Source organism: Eptatretus burgeri, chromosome 3, assembly GCF_056783735.1.
Source record: "Eptatretus burgeri isolate ZD-2024b chromosome 3, Ebu_testis_v1, whole genome shotgun sequence".
Taxonomy (NCBI): Eukaryota; Metazoa; Chordata; class Myxini; order Myxiniformes; family Myxinidae; genus Eptatretus; species Eptatretus burgeri.
Window position 1 is genome coordinate 26478882 of NC_140963.1, and position 21114 is coordinate 26499995.

Genomic DNA, 21114 nt, shown 5'->3' on the forward strand with positions numbered 1-21114 from the left:
TTGAAAGCATTGTTAATCTTGAACCAAAAGTGCAATGGGTGCGTTAATTGCTTACAGATCTTTCGTGAAACTTACAACCTCATATAAATGTTAAAAAAGCATGTTAATATTATGATTATTGTTATTATTATGTATCATTCATTGCTCCATGGATGTATTCAGGTGACTCACAGACCAATGTGGCATACTGACATGAATAAATGTTTGCAGTGTTCCTTACCAGCAGATTTATTTGTGTGTGTGCGGCCTACACATGGTGCATGCCATTTTCTAGTCATGCAGGGCATCCACCCCAGCTGGAGACAGTATGAGAGCTTGAAGAACATCTGAGAGGGACACGATCCCTTCGACATTGTCCTCATTGTTCACGACCACCAGCCGGTGCACCTGTTTCATCACATTACCACGGTTATTATCACAGTACTGATGACTCCAAATAACAGTCTAATCATGCATTTCAATATTACTGTTTAATCACAAATATAATTCAGGCAGGTGGTGTAGCATCCTGTAGCACACCATCTTCACAGCATTTGCAATTAAACTGGCTCAAAGATAAACGTTGCATACTGAAAAGACAAAAGGAAAAAAGAAGCCTCACTTCAGCCTGTACAAGCCTTGATACAATCTCTTCCAGTGGTTCCCACTTGCAGCACTTTGCGACACCCTCAAAGTATGGTGAGCGGTGTTGAAGGGCTTGAGTCACACTCACATCCAAATTGTTGTAGTTTTTCTCCGCAGCAAGATTCTGTTTGCATGAAAACAGACATGACTGATCCAATCTTTTGGAGGTTCACCAATCATGTGACTTCATGAGAGTAAAATTTCACTGGGATGCCAGTGGAAATTGATGGAGGGTAGCATGAGAAGACTAAATTAATGAAATTGTTAAATAAGTGTGCATAGCGACCATGTAATGTTGTGCACAAATGGGAAGGGCAGTGGGAGGGGTGTTCGGTATTGTCACGTCTGAGGCTCACTAACGTGTTATGTCTTAGTGTCGAAGGTCTTATGAATGCCTCCGTGGATTTCCAAAATGGTTCTATGTACTGCGTGCAGTTATCCGGGCGGTGATTATGCCCGGATGGTGTCTGTCTCTGAATGTGTCCAGGCAGTGTTCATCTCCGGGAAGTGTTTGTCTCCGGATGTGTCCGGGCGGGGTTTATCTCTGGGCGGTGTTTGTTTCTGGACTGTGTTTATCCCCGGACATGTCTGGGCAGTGTTTGTCTCTGGGCAGTATTTATCGTATGACCAGTAGAAAATGTATTTCAGACATTATTTTGTTTCCATCTTCACTGTTATTCTATGCAGAATCATTTTGATGAGACGGCATGAATCGTAATTAGCACTCCACTGCACGTCTGCCTTCCCTTCATCTCATTGCCTTCCCTTCCCCCACCCCTCCTCACTCTCCTCCCTCCTCGCTCCCCTCCCTCCTCACTCCCCTCCCTCCTCGCTCCCCCACCTCCCCTCCCTCCTCGCTCCCCTCCCTCCTCGCTCCTCCTCTCTTTTTCCCCTTTACCTCCTTACATCTCTCCCCCACCTCTCTTTCTCTCCCCCTTTTTCTCCCCCCCCCCCTTTTGTATTCCCATCAGTGAAGCGACGGGTGGTATTTGCTAGTACACTCATAAAGTGTGTGTGTGTGTGTGTGTGTGTGTGTGTGTGTGTGTGTGTGTGTGTGTGTGTGTGTGTGTGTGCGCATGCGTGTCTCCTGAATAACTCCAAAACCATGAAACCGAACAGCCTGAAATTTTGCATGCTTACTGAGGGAATGCCAAGGAAGTGTAAGAGTGAAAATTGGGTGTTTGGGTTAATTAAGTCACCCCTTTTGAAATAATTAACGGCCTAATTTAATTATTTCCTTTAACAGGTGTCATCCTTGGCCACCTCATTCTCTGGGGTCTTAAGGTGGGTCACCTCACTGAGGTCTGGAGCCGCCATGTTTTTTGGGCCTGCTTAACTATGCTTTGACTTGGAACAGGCAGCAACGATTTCATTTCAACACAGTTTTTTTTTTCATTCCTCACTCCTATTATCAAATGCCTGTTCATCGTAGCTATGAATTACTGTATACATCGCTTCTGTAAGTACTATCGTTTTCAAATTAGGAGCTTGGAATGATTTCATGCATTTTTTTTTGATGCGATTGTTCCATGATCTACTCTCACGGACTAATTAAAGTATATCATCGAAATATAATTTCGGTTTTGAGGATCGGATATCGTCCGGACTAAATAAGTGTCGAAACCTGGAGTGAAATCTGATAATTTAAAGAAATAACGAGTCTTGTAACTAAGTCTGTCAACCTATTTACTTTTAGCAAGCAAGGCTATGTTCCCTCCTCCTCCATACATACACAAGAAAATGTGAAATTTCAAAAGCATTAAAATTGTCTTTTTCTTCTGTTTGGAGAATTATATTGAGTGAACGAAAGATATGGGAATGTGACAAAATTAACCAGCTTCATTGAACAGATTTCATTAAGTGTAACACAAATAACTTGATTCAGGACAACGATAATAATTAACGAGTGGGATTTACGCAAACGCAGCCTCACCAGGTTTCTCCCTGGGGTATCTCTGGAGTTAGGAAGGCAAAATAAATTAATTTAAAGATCGAATTAAAAGAAGTTGAAGGGCACTCAGTAGAGGGCACACCTCCGCCACGTAATGCCTGATCCATGAGAACATTTCGGGCCAAATACATTTTTGAAATATCATGCTATACAGTACTATATGGTTTTTGGCCCAATCTCTCAATGGTGAAGAATCACTTAAAAATTAAATAACTCTCGTATCCAGATCCAAATTCGGATCGACACCAAAATCGAATCAATTTGTCCTTTTGATACACCCAACTTGTCCACCAAATTTTTGAGATATCTTGCTATATATCAGTTTAGCCCAATCTCTCAATGGTGAAGAATCACTTTTGAAATTCTAGTAGTCGGATCCGGATCCGAATCTTCACCAAAATCGAAGCAATTCATCGTGATCACACACCCAACATATCCACCAAGTTTCATCCCAATCCGTCCACAACTTTTTGAGATATCGTGTTACATATCGTTTTTGGCCCGATCTCTCAATGGTGAAGAATCACTTTAAAAATTCTGTTAGTCGGATCCGATTACGAATCTTCACCAAAATCTAACCATTTCGTCCTTGTCACACACCCAACCAATCCACAAAATTTTATCCAGATCCGTCCACAACTCCCCCCCCCCTTTTCCTTGCTCCCACACCCCTCCTCGCTTCCTCACTCTCTCTCTACCCCCTCCTCCTCTCCCCCACATCTTCCTTGCTCCCACCCTCCATCCCGGAGTGTACAGCGACATTTGGTGGTGCATCGCTCCCTCAACCCCCCCCTTCCTCGCTCTTCACCCCCTTCTGAGCTCCCCCATGACTCACCACACCGAGCTACCCCACCCTTCCCTCCCTTCTCCCTTCCCCCTCCCTTCTCTCTCTCCCTCCCCTCTGTCCTCTCTCGCTGCACTTCCTCCTCTCTCTCCCTCCTCTCTCTCTGTCTCCCTCCTATCTCTCTCTCCCTCCTCTCTCTGTCTCCCTCCTCTCTCTACTGCCTCCCACCTCACTCTACCCCCTCTCTCCTCTGTCTCTCCCTCTCCTCTGACCTCTCTCCCTCCCCTCCACCCCTCCTCTCTCACTCCCTCCTCTATCTCCCTCCTCTCTCTCTCCCTCCTCTATCTCCCTCCTCTATCTCCCTCCCTCCCCTCTGTCCTCTCTCCCTCCCCTCCACCCCTCTTCTATCTCTCCCCCCCCCTTACTCCTCCCCACTGAATCTTTCCATCAGCGAAGCAATGGGTTGTATTTGCTGGTATACATGTATATGGATACACGCACGCACATAGATATACACATACACACACACACACACACACACACACACACACACACACACACACACACACACACACACACACACACACACACACACACACACACACACACACACACACACACACAATAACACGGTCTGTCTGTAAAGCTTCCATTGACCCACGTGAGTATGTCTATTAATTATGTATTCTTGGACCGTGACGACGTCCATTAATTACGTCTATTGTAACGTAATCTTGGGATCTCGAGTTTGAGCACCCATCTACCGTTGAAATAACACCAGGTGGGTTAACTCGGCCTGCCATCCTTCCGAGGTCAGCAAAATGAGGACCAGCTTACTGGTATTGTGAACTGCATCAGCGGCACAGATGTGCTTCCAGAAATGATACAACCAGCAGCCACAGGTTGAATTGTGGCTGGGCAGTCCAACCATATGTCCTACTGAACAATCCATTCACATCCACAGTACAGGAGGTGGAAGGCATCATGGTGTTTGTCATGTCCTGCGTACATTTTCTCGGACTCACTTCCATAGAGAACGGTGCTGAGACCACATGCGTAGTCCATGCGGAGCTTGGTCTTCTCTGTCCATGTGCCATTTGCCCACACGCTTGCTCGGCCTCGATACGACGGCCGTGGCCTTGACAATCCTGCTGTTGATTTTGACATTCAGGGAGAGGTCACTGGTGATGGTGGACCCCTGATAAATGAAGCTCTGAACTGCTTCCCAGACATGGTTTTTGATGGTGATATGGGGTTGTCTCCACATCCTGACCCATGACGACGTTTTTTGACACTGACAGTCGGTCCAAACTCCTTCTAGGTGTGGGGGAGCTGGTTTACCAGTCGTTTACAATTGATCTTTTTCATGTACTGTCATTGCAGCATCATCTGTAAACAGGAACTTTTAGATGCGGACCTCCCTGTCTTTGCACGAAGACTTCCGATGTTGTACAGTTTCCCATCTGTCCTGGTGTGGAGGTAAATACCCTCAGTCAAACCTCCAAAGGCATACAGGTCTGGTCAGGTCAGACGAGATCTGTGACTTACTTGGTACCACAGGTACCATGAAAACCTGCACCAACCTGCTCCATGGTCGGGTTATCGGCGACTAAACCATCTCCACCAACAAGTTTGAGGAGGGTGCATGACATGGACACCCAGCAGGATGAAGAACAAAACCTGTCAAAGGGCAGAGGAGCTCTATATGAGCCAACAGCCATCCATGTCTAGTGCACGACTGTGTCTGTGGACATCCTCCTGCAGTTGGGTTACTTCTTATTAGGAGGCTGGTGGCAGGATTTGCACTCCGGCCACCAGAAAACCCTTCATTCCACAAAACATTCCAGAAGCATAAAAAATCTGAAAACCCACTCCGTGGGAGTACCTCCTGTGCAGCTTCCCTTCGCAGGGCAGCTCACCGGATGACGGGATTGGGACAAAGCCTTCTGGACCCCCAATCTTTGATGATAGAAGGGAAACCACGGGGTAACATTCCCGTGTCAGATTGCAGGAGAGTGTGTCAGGGTGGTGCTGAGGTGTCGTCCACCAGACGGCGGTCTCCATGGTTTAACCTGAGGCGCTCCCTTTGGGTTGGGTGCCTGGAATGTCCGATCCCAAAGACAAGATGATCACTGTCTCTGTTATCATCTGCACTCAAGCGTTTGGACATCGGGATTGCAGCACTCTCTAAGGTTCAGAGACTGAATTGCGGCGAAATCATGGCGGCTGGTTCCACCCACGATTGGTCTGGTTGCTTTGATGGTTACCATGCCCAAGGAGTTGCTGTAGCTGTGTCCAACCAGCTGACCCCAATGATAATTGAGGTAACACCGGTCAACAAGTGTATGATGAGATTAAGGATTCGTCACTCCTTAGGTGTCATTTCCCTGGTCTCTGTTTATGCTCCGACTGAGGCGAGTGATCTCAACGTGAAGGACACATTCTCTGCTGCGCTCAAGTCTGCGGTTGATCAGTGACCCAAGCGAGATACAATTCTAGTCTTGGGGGATTTCAATGCATCGATTGGAACTGATGGGGATTGTTATGAGACATGTGTTCGTGCCCATGGGTCTGGATCTGTGAACCAGAATAGCACTAAGTTCCTTGACTTTGCAAGAAGTCATGGACTTAGGGTGGTTGGTTCATGGTTTCAGTGCCCACAGGTTCATCGCTGGACTTGGTATTCCAACGCAGTCTGGCAAAGGAGATTGACCATGTGCTTGTTGGTGGTCATTGGAGGATGATACAGAACTGGAGGGTCCACCAGAGTGCTCAGTTCCTCAATACTGACCACCGGCTTGTTGGAGTTACTCTTAGGTTGAACCTTATATCCAGGAGAATGGTATGATCCCAGCCTTGGCTGGATGTTGGCAAGCTCAAGGATGAAAGGGTAGCTGAGGAGTTTGCAAACAGGCTGAGTGGAGATTTGGAGGGTCTGGTTGCTTTTGGGGATCCTGAAGAGTTGTGGAGTGCCTTCAAGACCACCGTCCTTGATGTTGCATGTGGATGTCTTGGAACTCACCAGAAAGCAAAGAAGTATTTTGTCTCTCAAGGGACACTGGATACCATTGACCAGAGTCGCAGGGCCGGGCTGAATGGCAGAGCTGAGCTGTTCAGGGAGCTGAGGCGTAAAACTGTACTTGCACTGAGGGTGGACAAGGAGGCCTATGTGCGAGGAATCTGTGAGGGGGTAGAGCATCACCTGTGATCAAGTGATTCTTGTCCTGCTTACAGGGGAATTTGCACATTGCATTCATCCAAGCCCATCCCTCGGTGTACTGCAGTTAGAGCAGAGGGTGCTGGGCTCTTGACAGAGGAGTCTGAAGTGAAGGCCGGCTGGGCCAGTTACTTTGAGTGGTTGTACCAGGCTGATCCACCAGCTGTCAAGTTGGACATCGGGGGTGTTACAATCCCTATTGCTGACCCTCCAATCAACTGTGGTCCACCTTCATTTTGGAAACACGGGCTGTGGTGAGCCGCTTGAAATGGGGTGAAGCTCCAGGGATCTGTGGCACCCATGCTGAACTTCTCAAGGCTGGTGTGAAAGCTACACTTGTGTCATTGCATGCAGTTTTGTGCTCTGCCTGGAACACAGGCATCATCCCAACTGACTGGAAGAGGGGCCTTGTTGTCCCTCTCTGGAAAGGGACGGGTGATCGCCAAGACTGCAACAACTATCGAGGGGTGACGCTGCTCTCAGTGCCGGGCAAGGTCTTTGCTCGGATAATTATTCAGAGGGCTCACCACCATCTGCTTGAGCACCAGCGTCCAGAGCAGTCAGGCTTTATACCAATGAGGTCAATGATTGACCGTATCCTTGCTCTTCGGGTTCTCACCAAACGCAGCCGGGAGTTTCGGGAGGGCTGCTTGCAGCCTATGTTGTTCTCTGTGAAGCGTTTGATTCAGTGAATCGGGATGCCCTCTGGAGGATTCTTGGTCTTCGTGGTGTGCCACCAAAACTGATCCATTTGATGTCTGAACTATACTCTGGTACTGAGAATGCTGTGAAATGTGGTAATACCATCTCTAACTTATTTCCAGTTGTTACTGGAGTTCGTCAGGGGTGTATCTTGGCCCCCACACTTTTCAGCAGTTGTGTGGACTGGATTCTGGGGAGGATGTTGGCGAGATCAAGCTGCCGTGCAATATTTGGGAATGTCAAGATCTCTGACCTTGATTTTGCAGATGATGCAGTCATCTTTGCGGAGACTCTAGATATCCTGTTGGGGGTCCCGAGGTGCTGAATGAGGAGTCTGAACCACTGGTATTGCGGGTTTCCTGGGTCAAAACTAAGATCCAGGCTTTCAATGACATTTTGGATGCTGCTGTCCTGTCTGTGCCTGTTTCTGGTGAGGATGTTGAGGTCCTGCAGAGATTCACTTACCTTGACAGTGATATTCATGTCTCTGCTGGCTGTGAGCCAGAGGTCAACAGATGTCTGGGTCGGGCCTGGGGAGTCATGGATTTACTGACTTATGAGGTGCTGTCGCTGTCGGTACCTGTGCGGGAGGACGAAAGTCCGAGTCTTCAGGTCCTTGGTGCTTCCAGTCTGACTTTATGGATGTGAGACTTGGACTCTGACCAGGAATCTGAGATGGTCACTTAATTCCTTTGGTACCAAGTCTCTTTGGAGAATCATTACCTATCATTGGTCGGACTTTGTGTCCAACGAGCAGTTGCTGAGAGAGACTCAAATGAGATTTGTTACCTGCATAGTCCGTGCACGTCAGCTGCGGCAGTATGGACATGTGGTTCGTTTTCCTGACGCTGATCCTGCTCAGCATATTCTCTCAGCGAGGGAGCCTGGTGAGTGGAGGAAGCCAACAAGCTGACCATGTGCCTCCGAGTTGCAAAAGGTTGATCAGCATCTCAAGTAGATGGGGATCGGCCAGGCATCTGCCTGGGGGATGGCAAGACGGAGGCCCCTGGAGTAGCGATGGAAAGTGGACGCAGCGACGCGCTGCTCTGTCGCATGCTCCCATACCTGACCTGACTGAAACCTCCAAAGGCATACAACAACAGCAGAGGAAAGAATATCCGAAACAGTGTGTGTGCCAGTGCACAGCCCTGCTTCACACAGCTGCTATTCCTGAATTCCCCTAACATCGTTCCATTGCAGCTCACAGTGCTATGTGTGTTCTCATGGAATGACAATATCAGACCAAGCAGTGCAGGTTGGCAGCCGATCTTCTGTCGCAGCTTCAAGAGTCCACTTCTGCTGACTCAGTCACTTCTGCTGCTGACTTAAGGGGCTGATGCTTCACATGGCTTTTCTCCTGCAGTTGCCTGAGTGAGAAGATCATGTTCAAAATTGACCATCCAGATCAGAAATCGCACTGGGATTCTGAATACATGTGCAACACCAGGGTCTGCAGTCTTCCCAAGAGGACTTGAGCAAAGACCTTTCTCACTGTACCCGGTAAGGAAATGCCTCTGTAATTATTGCAATCACTTTTGTTTCCCTTGTTTTTGTATAGATTGATGATGTTTGTGTTCCGCATGTCTTGGTGAGGATAAGATCCAACTGGTGCCTGTGATGAGAGCTTGGATGTCGACATACCTCATGCTGCAGTTTGGTCGAGGAGAAACTGTTGGTGACACAGTTTTCTAAAACAGCACAGTTCCAGTAATCTCCAGCATTGTAGTCTCCCAGCAGATACAGACCTTTTTGTTTGAGGATTCTACCAATGGAAAGGTCCAGAGCCATATAAAACTGATCTTTGACATCAGACAAAGAACTGAGTGTTGGGTAGTGGAGTGGAGTGGGGTGTGAGGGGGGATGGAGGGGGGGCATAAATGCACATGAAGTTGAGAGAGCCTGCATTGGTTGAGAAGCAGATCGTCAAGAGCCTTTTGGAGCCGTATGTAGGTAATTCAATCATTGTCAGCGGTGAATGCTTCATGACAACACCTACCCTGTGCTCACGGGTCTCCTTAGCACTTTTACTCTTCCAGATCAAGGACATGTAATGTTTCTCCCTGAGTGGTCCGCAATTGGCAAGTGTTGTGTCCTGAAGTACAGTGATTTTGATGTTGAGTTGGCTGAGTTCTCAATCAATTACAGCTGTCTTGCGGGCATTGTTGACCTGCAGTTGGTCATCAGTAATGCCAGTGTACATAGTGCATACATTCCAGCTTGCAATGTGAAGAGCTGACATCTTAAAACTGGTAGCTGCTGCTTCCCGTGATGTGTTGATGCTGTACAGCGAAGCTGGAGTGTCCTTTCCAGTGTGCAAGCCTGGGCAGGGTGATGAGGAGGTTCTGAGTTGCTGAGGCATTAGAACCCCTCTCTCGACATCGATAGACGATCTCAAGGAATAAACTCGTCAATATATTTGGTACTGGATCAGCTGAAGTTGTTGGAAGCATATCAGAATTTGGTATCAGACTACCTTCGGGGCTCCACTCGAGTTTTTTTTTCAGGGTTTCCTCCCCGAGCCTTCATCCTCTCCCAAGGTAACCCATGAGGCACAAGAAGCTGGATAATGAGCACAGCCACCATGGTTTGAGATCAGAATTCCTTCTCCTCGACTGGCTGCCAACCAAGGCTAATATGAACCCATCTGTGGTGCATTGTCCGTGCAGAGATAAAGATAAATTTTATATACTTGATGAAGTGGATTGTACTGGTAATCTACAAGCAGCTAAATAAGTCAAGTAAATCAAGAAAAAGTGATCGGAATTAGCTCTTTATTTAACAGTTGTGGGTCACGTGATGTGCCATTGTCTTTCATCACATGACCCACCGTGTGCAGGTGTGGAGCTCCACGAGTTGGCTTTGGTGTGACACTCTCCAAGATTTCCCCTTACCATCATGTAATCTCTATTTTCATTATTCTTTCCCACCTCAGCATCTTACCTTTCTTGATGTGAACATCATTGCACTTGAAACATCGTTCCATTGTTCCATCGTTCCACGTGTGAATTTCACATCTTCCAATTTTTTTCCCCAGTCTGAAAGTATTGAGACTTTTCTGAATCTGATCACCCCCTCCCCCCTTTCCAATCTCTGCTATCCACTGTATCTTACCTCCAGCTTTGTGTCATCTGCATATTTGGAAAGCTTCCTCTTAACCCCACTATCCAAATCATTGATGCAAATTATGAATAATAATGGTCCGAGTCCTGATCCCTGAGGTACCCCACTAAAATCCTGACAGCAAGACATCCTCCCGCTCACAGCCATCGTTTGCTTCCTATCCTTAAGCCAGTTGAGAAATCCATTTAGCGACCTGTTCAACCACTCCACAAGCCCTCAGCTTAGCTAACAACCTCCTATGTGGTATCTTATCAGATTCATCCTGAAAGTGTATATGTACATTGCACACACACACACACACACACACACACACACACACACACACACACACACACACACACACACACACACACACACACACACACACACGTATATATATATATATATATATATATATATATATATATATATATATATATATATATATATATATATATATATATATATATATATATATATATATATATATTAGGGTGTTCCACTCATGGTGGTAAAAAAATGAAATTTGTTGAAAATTGTCAGAAGAGGTGTCCCCTTGTTTCTTATGACTCATAAATATTTGGTTTGATTCGTCAATATTTACTGGTCCCACAGTTGGACAAGATTCCACATTTCAAGTGAAACTTCGAAAAAATCAAATGGAGGAGAAGACAAAAAATTGCAACGAACGTTTATTGAACTGAAAATTAACAAAAAAATTTATGAAAAAGAAATGTAGAGCAGGGCAATCAAATCGTTGGGCTCAAGGAGCAGGAGGGAACTTAGCAGTCACTCCAGCCTTTGTTCTCTTGACGGTCTTGCGGTCATGATGAACAACTTTGAGGAGGAACTGCTTCTGCTGCTCGTCTTCGGTTCGGGCTTAGAGTTTTTGTATCAGTGCCACTCCTCTCTCTGCTGCATCATTGGTGACCTGCAGGCCTCGGACGGTGGCTCGAGTTCGTGGATCTTGCAAAACATCTTCCACGTTATGGGTTGTGACCATCCTCCCAGCAAAGATCCCAATGGCCTCTAGTGTTCGCCCTGTTACCAATTTGGAAAGACCGTCAGGGAGAGTGAAGTTCTTCTTTTCAAGTCTCTTGAGTGTTTCCGAGGTTGCTGGATGGCTTAGGTTCTTGACCATGGCCGCCCGGTCATCAGGAGACACTCCTTCATCGAAGAAGGCTAGGGCCATTCCTTGCTCTGAGAGGTACCAGAGGTGCCTTTGGAGGGCCTTCTCTGCCGTTGACCCGAGTTCTCTATCCACAAACACCTGGAGAATCGCCAAGAACTCCATGTCATTCTTTGGTGCACAGTTTGGGACAGCTGCCTCATGCCAGAATCTGATTGAAATGAGACTGACGAAACGGGCCAGTCGTCGGACTCCGCGTTTTTCCGAACTCGTCAGCTCCAGTTGTTGCAAAAACAGGGCAATCTTCAGGATATAAATAGCCTTTGCCATCCATCTCGCCTGATGGTAGACTCCAGGGGCTCTAAATCGAGGCAGATCTCCGCTCCATCCTCCTAGGTAGAGAAGAGAGAGCTGAAGGAGTTCGAGATAGTCCTCTCTTGGGTGGGCTGCATCATGGATGACTCTCCTGAGGAAGTCTATCATCTTCAGCCTTTGTGATTCGCTCCACTCATCCAGGGGTTGTTCGTCGCTGAGGGTACCGGCAGATGTCTTGTCCAAGACGTCCCATTTTCCTCGGAATCGTTTGAAGAGGGGAATGTCGGGACCTGGGGGAGAGCCGAAGAGGAGCTCATAGGTGTTCTTCAGTACCACCTCGTGAATGTGATGTCGGCATGCCAGCCAAAGAAGAGGTCTTCCAAGGGACTGTTCAATTACGGTGCAGGCTCCGCTAATCATGCCACTGTTGGACGCAGTCGTATCAAATGAGAGACCGATGATCTTGTCAGCAATCTGATACGTGTCCAGCAGCCGAAGAACGGTATCTGCTATCGACATATCGGTATTGCTATCGACATATCGATATGCAATTATCGACATAGCTGACTCAGGGAACCTGTATGTTGTGTGCAATTGAATTCCAAATTCGTAACAATATTTAAAAGTTCATGATAGACGCTCTCAAAAGGCACCGTACATGTGCTCAGTATTTAAGGAGATCCGGATCTTGTCTATACAAGAGCTGAGGCCAAGAGATTAAGGTTTTGTCTTCATAAAAAGAAGAACAAGAAGAAGATGAACAACGCCGAGCTCTCTATGAGCAGCGTTCGCTACGCGAGACGCTGCTAAAAACGTCAACATACCATTCAAAAGTGTGCGACCTGTTAACACGGTCCCATTTCGCTAAGATTTTGCATGAAGCACTTTTTATAGGAAAGGTTCAAAGGCAAACCTGTGCTGATAAAATTATTGCACTTCAGAAAAAATGAAACACCCTAATATATATATATATATATATATATATATATATATATATATATATATATATATATATATATATATGTATGTATATATATTGTTATGGATTTCAGAATCGGATCCGACTAATGCACATATTCAGGTCCTCAGACAGTTATTTCCATAAATGCATGTCCAGAATAGACCCATCCCCTTTGTCTGGTGGGATTCGAACTCTGATGCTTTGGAGAAGGGTATAGAACAGATTCCCTTTCTTGTGGGATGGCCCTTTCCTCTTTACGACATGTTCATTCATACGAGAGATAGCCGTTAGCCCAACGGAGACGAATTCTACCCCTTTCCATCACGACACTTTGGACGGGCAGGATATTTGATTATAAACACCACGGGTTTTCACATTTCATTCATTCTGACGGTCAAATATGGCTGTGGATCATTTACCTCACCCACCTCTCTTCCATTGAAGTTCGACACCCACCTCTCTTTCACTGACGTTCACATCCACCTTTTTTCCGTTGACGCTCGACACCCCGTCTGGCAGCTCCATGGAGGCTGGTTTGCCCCTGCTCGTGTCAGGCTGAACGGGGAGGCGATGGCCGCCATTGATGTCTTGTGGGTGCCCCACGTTTTCGCTCGGCAATTCCGGCAAACGGCCTCCCTTTGGCGCCCGTCCAGTGCCTCAAACCTGGCGTCGTGGGCGAGCCTGTGTTGATTGGAGGTTGCGTCTTGCTGTGGTAAGGAAGGGATGATCGCGAGATTGACGGTTGGAGGTCAGGTGCAACAATGCGCCAATAGGCAAGCTGGACTTGGCTGTAGTCTGCTTGAGGCTTCGCCCACACTGGTCGCCAATAAAAACGATGGGAGGACCGTCGTCCTGAGAGTCGGTGACAGTTGGTTATGGTTCCTGACCATTGCTGACATCTCCTTACGGTTCCTGACAATTTCTGAGAGCTCCTTATGGTTCCTGAGAGCTCCTTACGGTTCCTGACCATTACTGGCAGCTTCTTACAGCTGTTCGTTAGTTACAGCTCCTTACAGCTCTCCGTTGGTTACGACTCCTGATAGCTCCTGACAGTTGGTGAGGGTTGGATCTTTCCTGCTGGTTCTGCTTGGTACTTGCTCTTGCTTACCTGATTTTTGGTGTCCCTGGTTCCTGGGGGTGATGACGTGATGTTGATTGGTGTTCGAGCCTGTTTGCGGGTGGGTGCACAGCGAGGCAGGGCACTGGCAGTGGACCAAGGCGCGCTCACACATTTTGGGACATTTTATTGGACGCATGACGACTTCTACCTTGGGAAGCCGAGACCAGATTTCTCTCCCCCCTGAATGATCTGCTGGGTACCGTTGTCTCGTGTTTAATTGTTAAGGAAGGCATTGTGATAAGTATCTGCTCTTTGTCTATTTTTCTGTCAATGCCTGTTTAATCATTTATGTCTTTGACATTATTTTGATTGATTTGAATTCATCTATTTACACCACAAGGAAATAAAAAACTTCTTCAGTTTATTTATTTTTCTTATTAATAAATTCCTTGTTCACGTTTCAACCTGTCCGTGCTTGTCCTTTCCTTCCATTGATCCAGCATTGTCTGAAACTAGATAGACTGGGAGGTAACTCCCAAACTAATTCACCTGTCATAGTCGGCATGCACCAGCGATTAAACGCTCGGCCACCCTAAATAAGATCTAATCAAGATATGATTAGTGCATCGCTGAGGGCATGTTCCCTGGACAGGAAGTCACATGACCTCTAGTTAAATGGCAAATTAGACGGACACTGGAACTCGTGGTTACCTGATTGGCGTTCATGGTTGCAAAGCAACCCACCATACCACGAAGTTAATTGTGAGCGGTGGCCCCAGGTCCAGTTCTTCTGAGGACAAATGATAACTAACCCCTCATAATACACTCGGTACCCTGGCCGTAACAATATATATGTATATATATATATGTATATATATATATATATATATATATATATATATATATATATATATGTATATGTATGTATATGTATGTATATATATATATATATCTATATATATATATATAAATGTATATATATATATATATATATATATGTATATATATATATATATATATATATGTATATATATATATATGTATATATATATATATATATATATATATATATATTTACACACCCACACTACATCCGCTGCCCTTCCCCCATCCACCAAATCAGAAACTGCTTTATAGACAGGGATTCACACAATTTTTTTAAATTAGGTTCTCCAATGAGTACCAGCAGAAATGGTTTGGTACTCATGAAAAAAAAAACATTTGTTAGCTTCGAGCATGCTCATTTGCTTTCCCAATTGCCACTCAGATTTTTAATGCGCCTCTCAGATTTGTATGCATCTCACTTGTAAGTGGTCTCTCAGAATGTTCACTCCAGAAGAGACACTTGCAAACCACTCTTTTTTTTTTCTTTCATTTTTTTTTCGTTCTGGATGCTCCTGAGCCTCTTCTTCTTCCTCTTCAGAAGCGCATTCTCCTTAGATATTTTTTTTTAATCTTAAAAGTTATAAACTTACAATTATAGCTTTTAAGTTATATTATTATGATTTATAAACTTCATTTTATACAATTCAACTTTGAAATCAATGTAAATCAATTTTCAGAATCATCATGGAAGAATGTTACCGACACGAGCTGAGAAACCCCCTGTTCTTCCTCGTCGCTTGCATGTTCTCCTCAAATCTATATTATTTTTTATTTTAAAGGTTAAAATGTAACTTATAATCTTATTATTTATAACCTTAATTTTGAACACTTAAATTTTGAAATCAGAGTTATCACAGAAGAATTTTGTTTTTTTGTTTTTGTAACCACACTTGAGTACCTGAGTACCAGTTATGTGAACCCACTGATTACAGACTTCCATTAAATTTGTTTAACGTGATCTCCCTTTGGTAAATCCATGCTGCCTGCATTTAAATAGTTTCAACCAATTTAATTGTTTCCTCATCTGGTTCCAAATTAACGTCTCCAACACCTTCCCCGTAACTGAAGTCAAACTAACAGGTCTATAGTTTCCCAATTCTTCCCTGGATGCTTTATGGAATAATGGTGTTACATTTGCTGCTCTCCAATCCTCCGGTACCTGTCCTGACTCGAGTGAGCTCGTGAAAACATCCGTTAACATCTCGCTTACCTGCTCAGCCACTTCCTTCAATACTGTCAGGTGCATATTATCTGGCCCCAGAGCCTTATCTACTTAAGATGTATCGGTAGTTTCTGCTAATGCATGCATACATGGGTGCACCGGGGCGTGGTTAAGGACAGTCACGTGATCCGCCATTGTTCTGATGCTGTGCTGTGCTGTGTTGCACCCATGTCCGGATAAAACCTGTTGTTCCCACTTCAGAGTCTTCATCCCTGTCTATTGAGTACATTGCACTACTTTTTGCTCTCCTCGCCATTTTTTTACTTTGTCAACTCTGACCTGGATCTTATGGAAAGTCTTTTGTCACGTCTTTAACATATTAGTTCCTTTCCAAGAAACTTCGATGCAGGAGCCCATCAGGCCCATCAAAGCCTGGCCTGTGCTACTATATTGCCAACTTATGGTTGTTTGTCTGTGCTCTATCCTTCTTAAATGCTGAGCATCAAGCAAGGAAGCAGCACATACCATTTTTTAAGTCTCCCCTATGACTCAGCTGGGGTTTGACCCCCAAACCTCCCAGACTCAGCGGATGCTCCAAGCATTATGCCACTGAGGCTGGTAAATTCTCCAGCAGTCTCATGTCGCCCGTTAAAAAACAAACTAGCAAGTTGTCCGTTCTGCACCGTGTTCTAAACTGGGTAGGGATGAAGCCGGCAAGAATGCAAGTGTCGTTTTCTGTCATAGAGCCAGCGACCTGGGAGCAACATTCCACGTGATGCAATTTAAATGCTCTTAATGGTGGCGAGCTGCTCCAGTTGAAACAGCTTGTTCGATATATGTAGCTTTTGGATGCCAAGGGTCCGTAATAAAAATTTGTATTGGTGTCAAAGTCAGTGACCAATTGCAATTTAATAGAAGGATATTCTCCACGGCCATTAGAGAGACCGAGTCCGTCACAATATATTGGTCACTCTGGAAAGGTGTGCTAAAACTACCTGCTTTGAACGACGTTTTAAAGTTTTTTTTTTTTGTTCGTGGAAAGCTTTTTCTGAACTTGTGCTCGATTGTATCAAGTCAACTTGCACTTTTCATTTTTACAGTAGAGGGCGAGATTTCCTTAGGATTATTTTCAATGACCATTTCAAACAACTGCGTCTATCCATCCATCCATTCAGACCATACTCTGTACAGAGCATCAGTGCTGCCAAAGCAGTTTCCTGGGCTATTGGGCACAATCCTGGATAAGTCACCACTCCAACGCAGAACACCAGCATGCTGGTACTCAGATTGCCAACCTCAGAAGGATGACGGGCTGAGTCAACCCCATCTGGTATTAATTCAACAGCCAAGCAGGATTTGAACTCAGGACACTCGGATCCAAAGCCCACCACCCTAACCATTAAGCCAAAACCAGGCATATCAGCTGCATCGGCATCATCAAAAAATGTATTTTCTATCTCGGAGACAATCAATGCTTAATATTAAATTTTTCAATCAACAACCCATCGTGATCTTTTTCTGTGAACTTCTTAATTTTTGATCGTGTGCAAATCCTGAATTCAAATGTGTGTTCACAAGTGTACGTTGGCAATGGATGCCATCTGAATGTAAATCCCTTACAGGTTTGAAGCAACAAAAAGTTTCTCAACAACCCAGCCCAACAACTTACGATGACGTCAAACTTGGAGTATATATCCACGACCTTCCCTGAAACAAGAATACAGAGTTATCGAGAGTGAGGAGATTGTGATACCAAACAATTTGGCACAGAGAAACAAGCGTGAGATGTGGCAAGCACAAAGGTATGAAATGGGTGACGAGGTATAGGATGGCTAATCCATATTGTTATCGTTCGTCTTCAAAGTTATGAACACAAGATTAAATTAATAACTTTCAGATTTAAGTCTCAGCTTACATTGAGCATAAACTTTACAATGCATTGTTAGGCGCAAACCTTTACCATCTGTTCAAAGGTTTGCACTTGGTTTTCACTGTCGGGATTGTTAATGAGCCCAGGACGGCTTCCAACTGTAGTTTGTTTGTCGTAATATTCCCAGGGATGGTTTTTAATATCTCTGTGAGGTTCTTCATCATCATACCCATGACGTTCTTTGTCATCACTGGTACAACTTTGGCATTCTTCAGCTTCCAGGATCTTTTCACTTCGTGCTTGAAGTTTTGGTGTTTGGTCAGTTTCTTGATTTCTGCATCGTTAGTCGAAAGAACGTAAGTTCTACTTCAATGTTTTCAATGATTGCTTTTGATTTGAAATTTTCAATATTTTCAGTGATGACGATAACAGAAGTGTGTGTGTGTGTGTGTGTGTGTGTGTGTGTGTGTGTGTGTGTGTGTGTGTGTGTGTGTGTGTGTGTGTGTGTGTGTGTGTGTGTGTGTGTGTGTGTGTGTTGTGGTATCGAGATATGTGGGTTTCAGAATGTGGAATGGAGTCCTCCCATTGTGGGCTCAAAGTATCCACCTTCATTTCGGTAAGGGGTCACGATTCATGGACCAAGTTGTGATGTTTTCTGTTTTCAAAGTTTTGTACCGAGGGCTCTCTTCATGACCGTTATTGAGCCCAGGGCAACTTCCATCTGTAGTTCGTTTGTAGAGATATTTCAAGGGATGGTTTTTAATACCTCTGTGAGGTTCTTCATCATCATGAGAACAACTTTGGCATTCTTCAGCTTTCTGGACCTTTTCACTTCATGGTTGAGGACTTGGTATTTGGTAAATTTCTTGATTTCGACATTGTTAGTCCAAAATCACTGGTATTAACACCTCAATTAGCATTACCTTCTCTCTTTTTTTTTGCACCGAAGTATGCTATCTGGTCACAACGCTTTGTTTTCGATGTTCACTCCCAATGGGATCATAAGGTCGTATGTGAGCGGTAGTTCACTGTTTTCAGTGATTGCTTTTGGTTTAATTTTTCTGGAACTGGAATGTGCCAGCGAATTACTTTATAAACTCTGTTGTGTTGTTGTGTGTACAGCTGTTCTGATTTGTTTTTCTGTGTTCAGTCATTAAGCATCACATATCATTCTCTTTGCTAACCTCACCTCCACCCCTCACAATGTGTGTGTGTATATATATGTACCTTCCAGCACTTGCAACCCTCGCCTCACTGGCCACAGCACACGGGGAAAAAACGTCCAGTCCGCAGTTCCTATTCGGCTTCTCCAAGCACTCCAATTCTTTCTTGTCGAGTCCACATGCATGGAGTGGGCAGGCCTCGCCAGTGCCTGGCCGATGCCCTGCCCAGAAAAGGGCGGACCCATGGGAGCCCCGTCCAATCTGGGCGGACGGTGACGTCTGTTTCATCGGGCCCCGCCCCATTCAGGGAGGTCCATAAAAAGACGACACCATCCTCAGTGCAAGAGTTCTGTGGAGAGCAGTCTCAAGAGTGAGAGTTTTTTGGAGGAGTTGAGTTGGTTGGTGTGTGTCGTGCGGTTTGAGCTGGAGTTTGGGGCGTTCGAGTGGAGTTCTGCATTTAGCTGGTGTTCGTTGGAGTTTTCCTGGGTCCCGTCCGCGACCATGATCTCCGCCCTGGGACTCCGATTGCTCCGCTCGGGTTCCTCCACGGGCACAAGCCCCACGCGTGTGACTGTGGGCCAAGCCGCACGACCATTAGCAGGTGCCGCACCGTGGAGCACGCCCTCCCTTCAACGTGCAGGTACCCAAGCGAACTATGACCCCCAGCTCGTCTCTCCCTCTCTGGCTGTGGGGGTCTTTTAATAAACCATCTGAGTGTGTGTCTGAGTGTGTGGGCCCGTCTTGTAAGTAGAAACTGTATGTATTTTTGAACATTGTAAATTCTTGCTTGTATATTCCACGATAAGTATTGCTCTGTGTCTTCTTTCTTGTAAATAAATTACTGTTGAAATGTTCCCAGTTCGTTTCCGTCCTTTCTTTCATTGGTCCAGCATGGTTCGGATCTGGGTTTTTGCTGGGTCTTTTTACCCGATAATCCGTTCATTCCAGCAGGTACGGCCTTGGCAGATCCGCTCGCTGCATCCGAACCGGAAAGGTAGTTGGTAGTTGGTAGAGTGGTCTGGTTTGGGCAAGGCGTACTGAGAGGGTGGTTCCACGGAGGACGACACTGCGTAGTTAATTAGGTAGATTGGTTCGAGACAAAAAGACCCTACGCTATGTGGTGGAGGTATTGGCGTCCACGGTCGGTTAAGCGACCCGCCGCCTCACGGAATTATGCGAGAGAGACGGCCTACAATTCGGAGAATCTGGTGGGAGACGACGTAACCTCCCCCACTGAGTGGTCGTTCTCGCCACCGGACCCCCGGCCCGCAACTATATATATATATATATATATATATATATATATATATATATATATATATATATATGTATATGTGTATATATATATATGTATATGTGTGTGTGTGTGTGTGTGTGTGTGTGTGGGTATATGGATATATATATATATATATATATATATATATATGTATATATATATATATATATATATATATATATATATATATATATATATATATATATATATATATATATATGTATATATATATATGTGTGTGTGTGTGTGTGTGTGGGTATATGGATATATGTATATATATATGTATATATATATATGTATATATATATGTATATATATATATGTATATATATATATGTATATATATATGTATATATATATATGTATATATATATATATATGTATATATATATGTATATATATATATGTATATATATATATATGTATATATATATATATGTATGTGTATATATATATGTATGTGTATATATATGTATGTGTATATATATGTATGTATATATATATGAACCGAGATTCCTCAGACCAGGCAATGTTTTTCCAATCCTCCAGTGTCCAGTGTTTTTGTTCCTTAACCCACTGCAACTGCAGGTTCTTGGTTTTTGCTGAAAGAAATGTAACTCTGTATGGGTTTCAGAAGGGGTATGGTCATCGGCTGTTATACCCCATTCAAGCAAGATACGACTTGTTGCGCATTCTTTTATGGGTCTTTCGGCACCAATGTTGGACTGGACTGTCAGTTGACAAACTGTAGCCCGTCTGTTTCTCTGCACAATTTGTTTCAGCCTCCTTTGGCCTCTTTCATCAATGAGCCGTTTTCGACCACTGGCCTGCCTTGATGTCCTTTGGGTGGTGGACCATTCTTGATACACATGGGAAACTGTTGAGCATGAAAAACCCAGCAATGCAACTACGAGTT

General features: G+C 44.8%; 1 protein-coding gene and 1 long non-coding RNA gene across 5 annotated transcripts in view; one reads left to right on the plus strand and one right to left on the minus strand.

Annotated features, from left to right (window-relative positions):
• Window positions 1-21114, minus strand: part of LOC147029588 (5'-AMP-activated protein kinase subunit gamma-1-like) — an 88265-nt gene that overhangs the window by 8780 nt on the left and 58371 nt on the right. For all 4 annotated transcript variants that reach the window (XM_085872739.1, XM_085872738.1, XM_085872741.1 and 1 more), the window contains 3 exons: window positions 17559-17596; window positions 602-748; window positions 221-387 (listed from right to left, as the gene is read on the minus strand). In XM_085872739.1, the coding sequence (XP_085728865.1) occupies window positions 271-387; window positions 602-748; window positions 17559-17596 (302 nt within the window). In that variant the 3' untranslated portion in view covers window positions 221-270. The remainder of the gene's footprint in view (window positions 1-220; window positions 388-601; window positions 749-17558; window positions 17597-21114) is intronic.
• Window positions 287-19732, plus strand: LOC147029589 (uncharacterized). The gene is made up of 3 exons (XR_015055954.1): window positions 287-408; window positions 17512-17691; window positions 17947-19732. It is a non-coding gene; the product is annotated as an uncharacterized LOC147029589 (long non-coding RNA).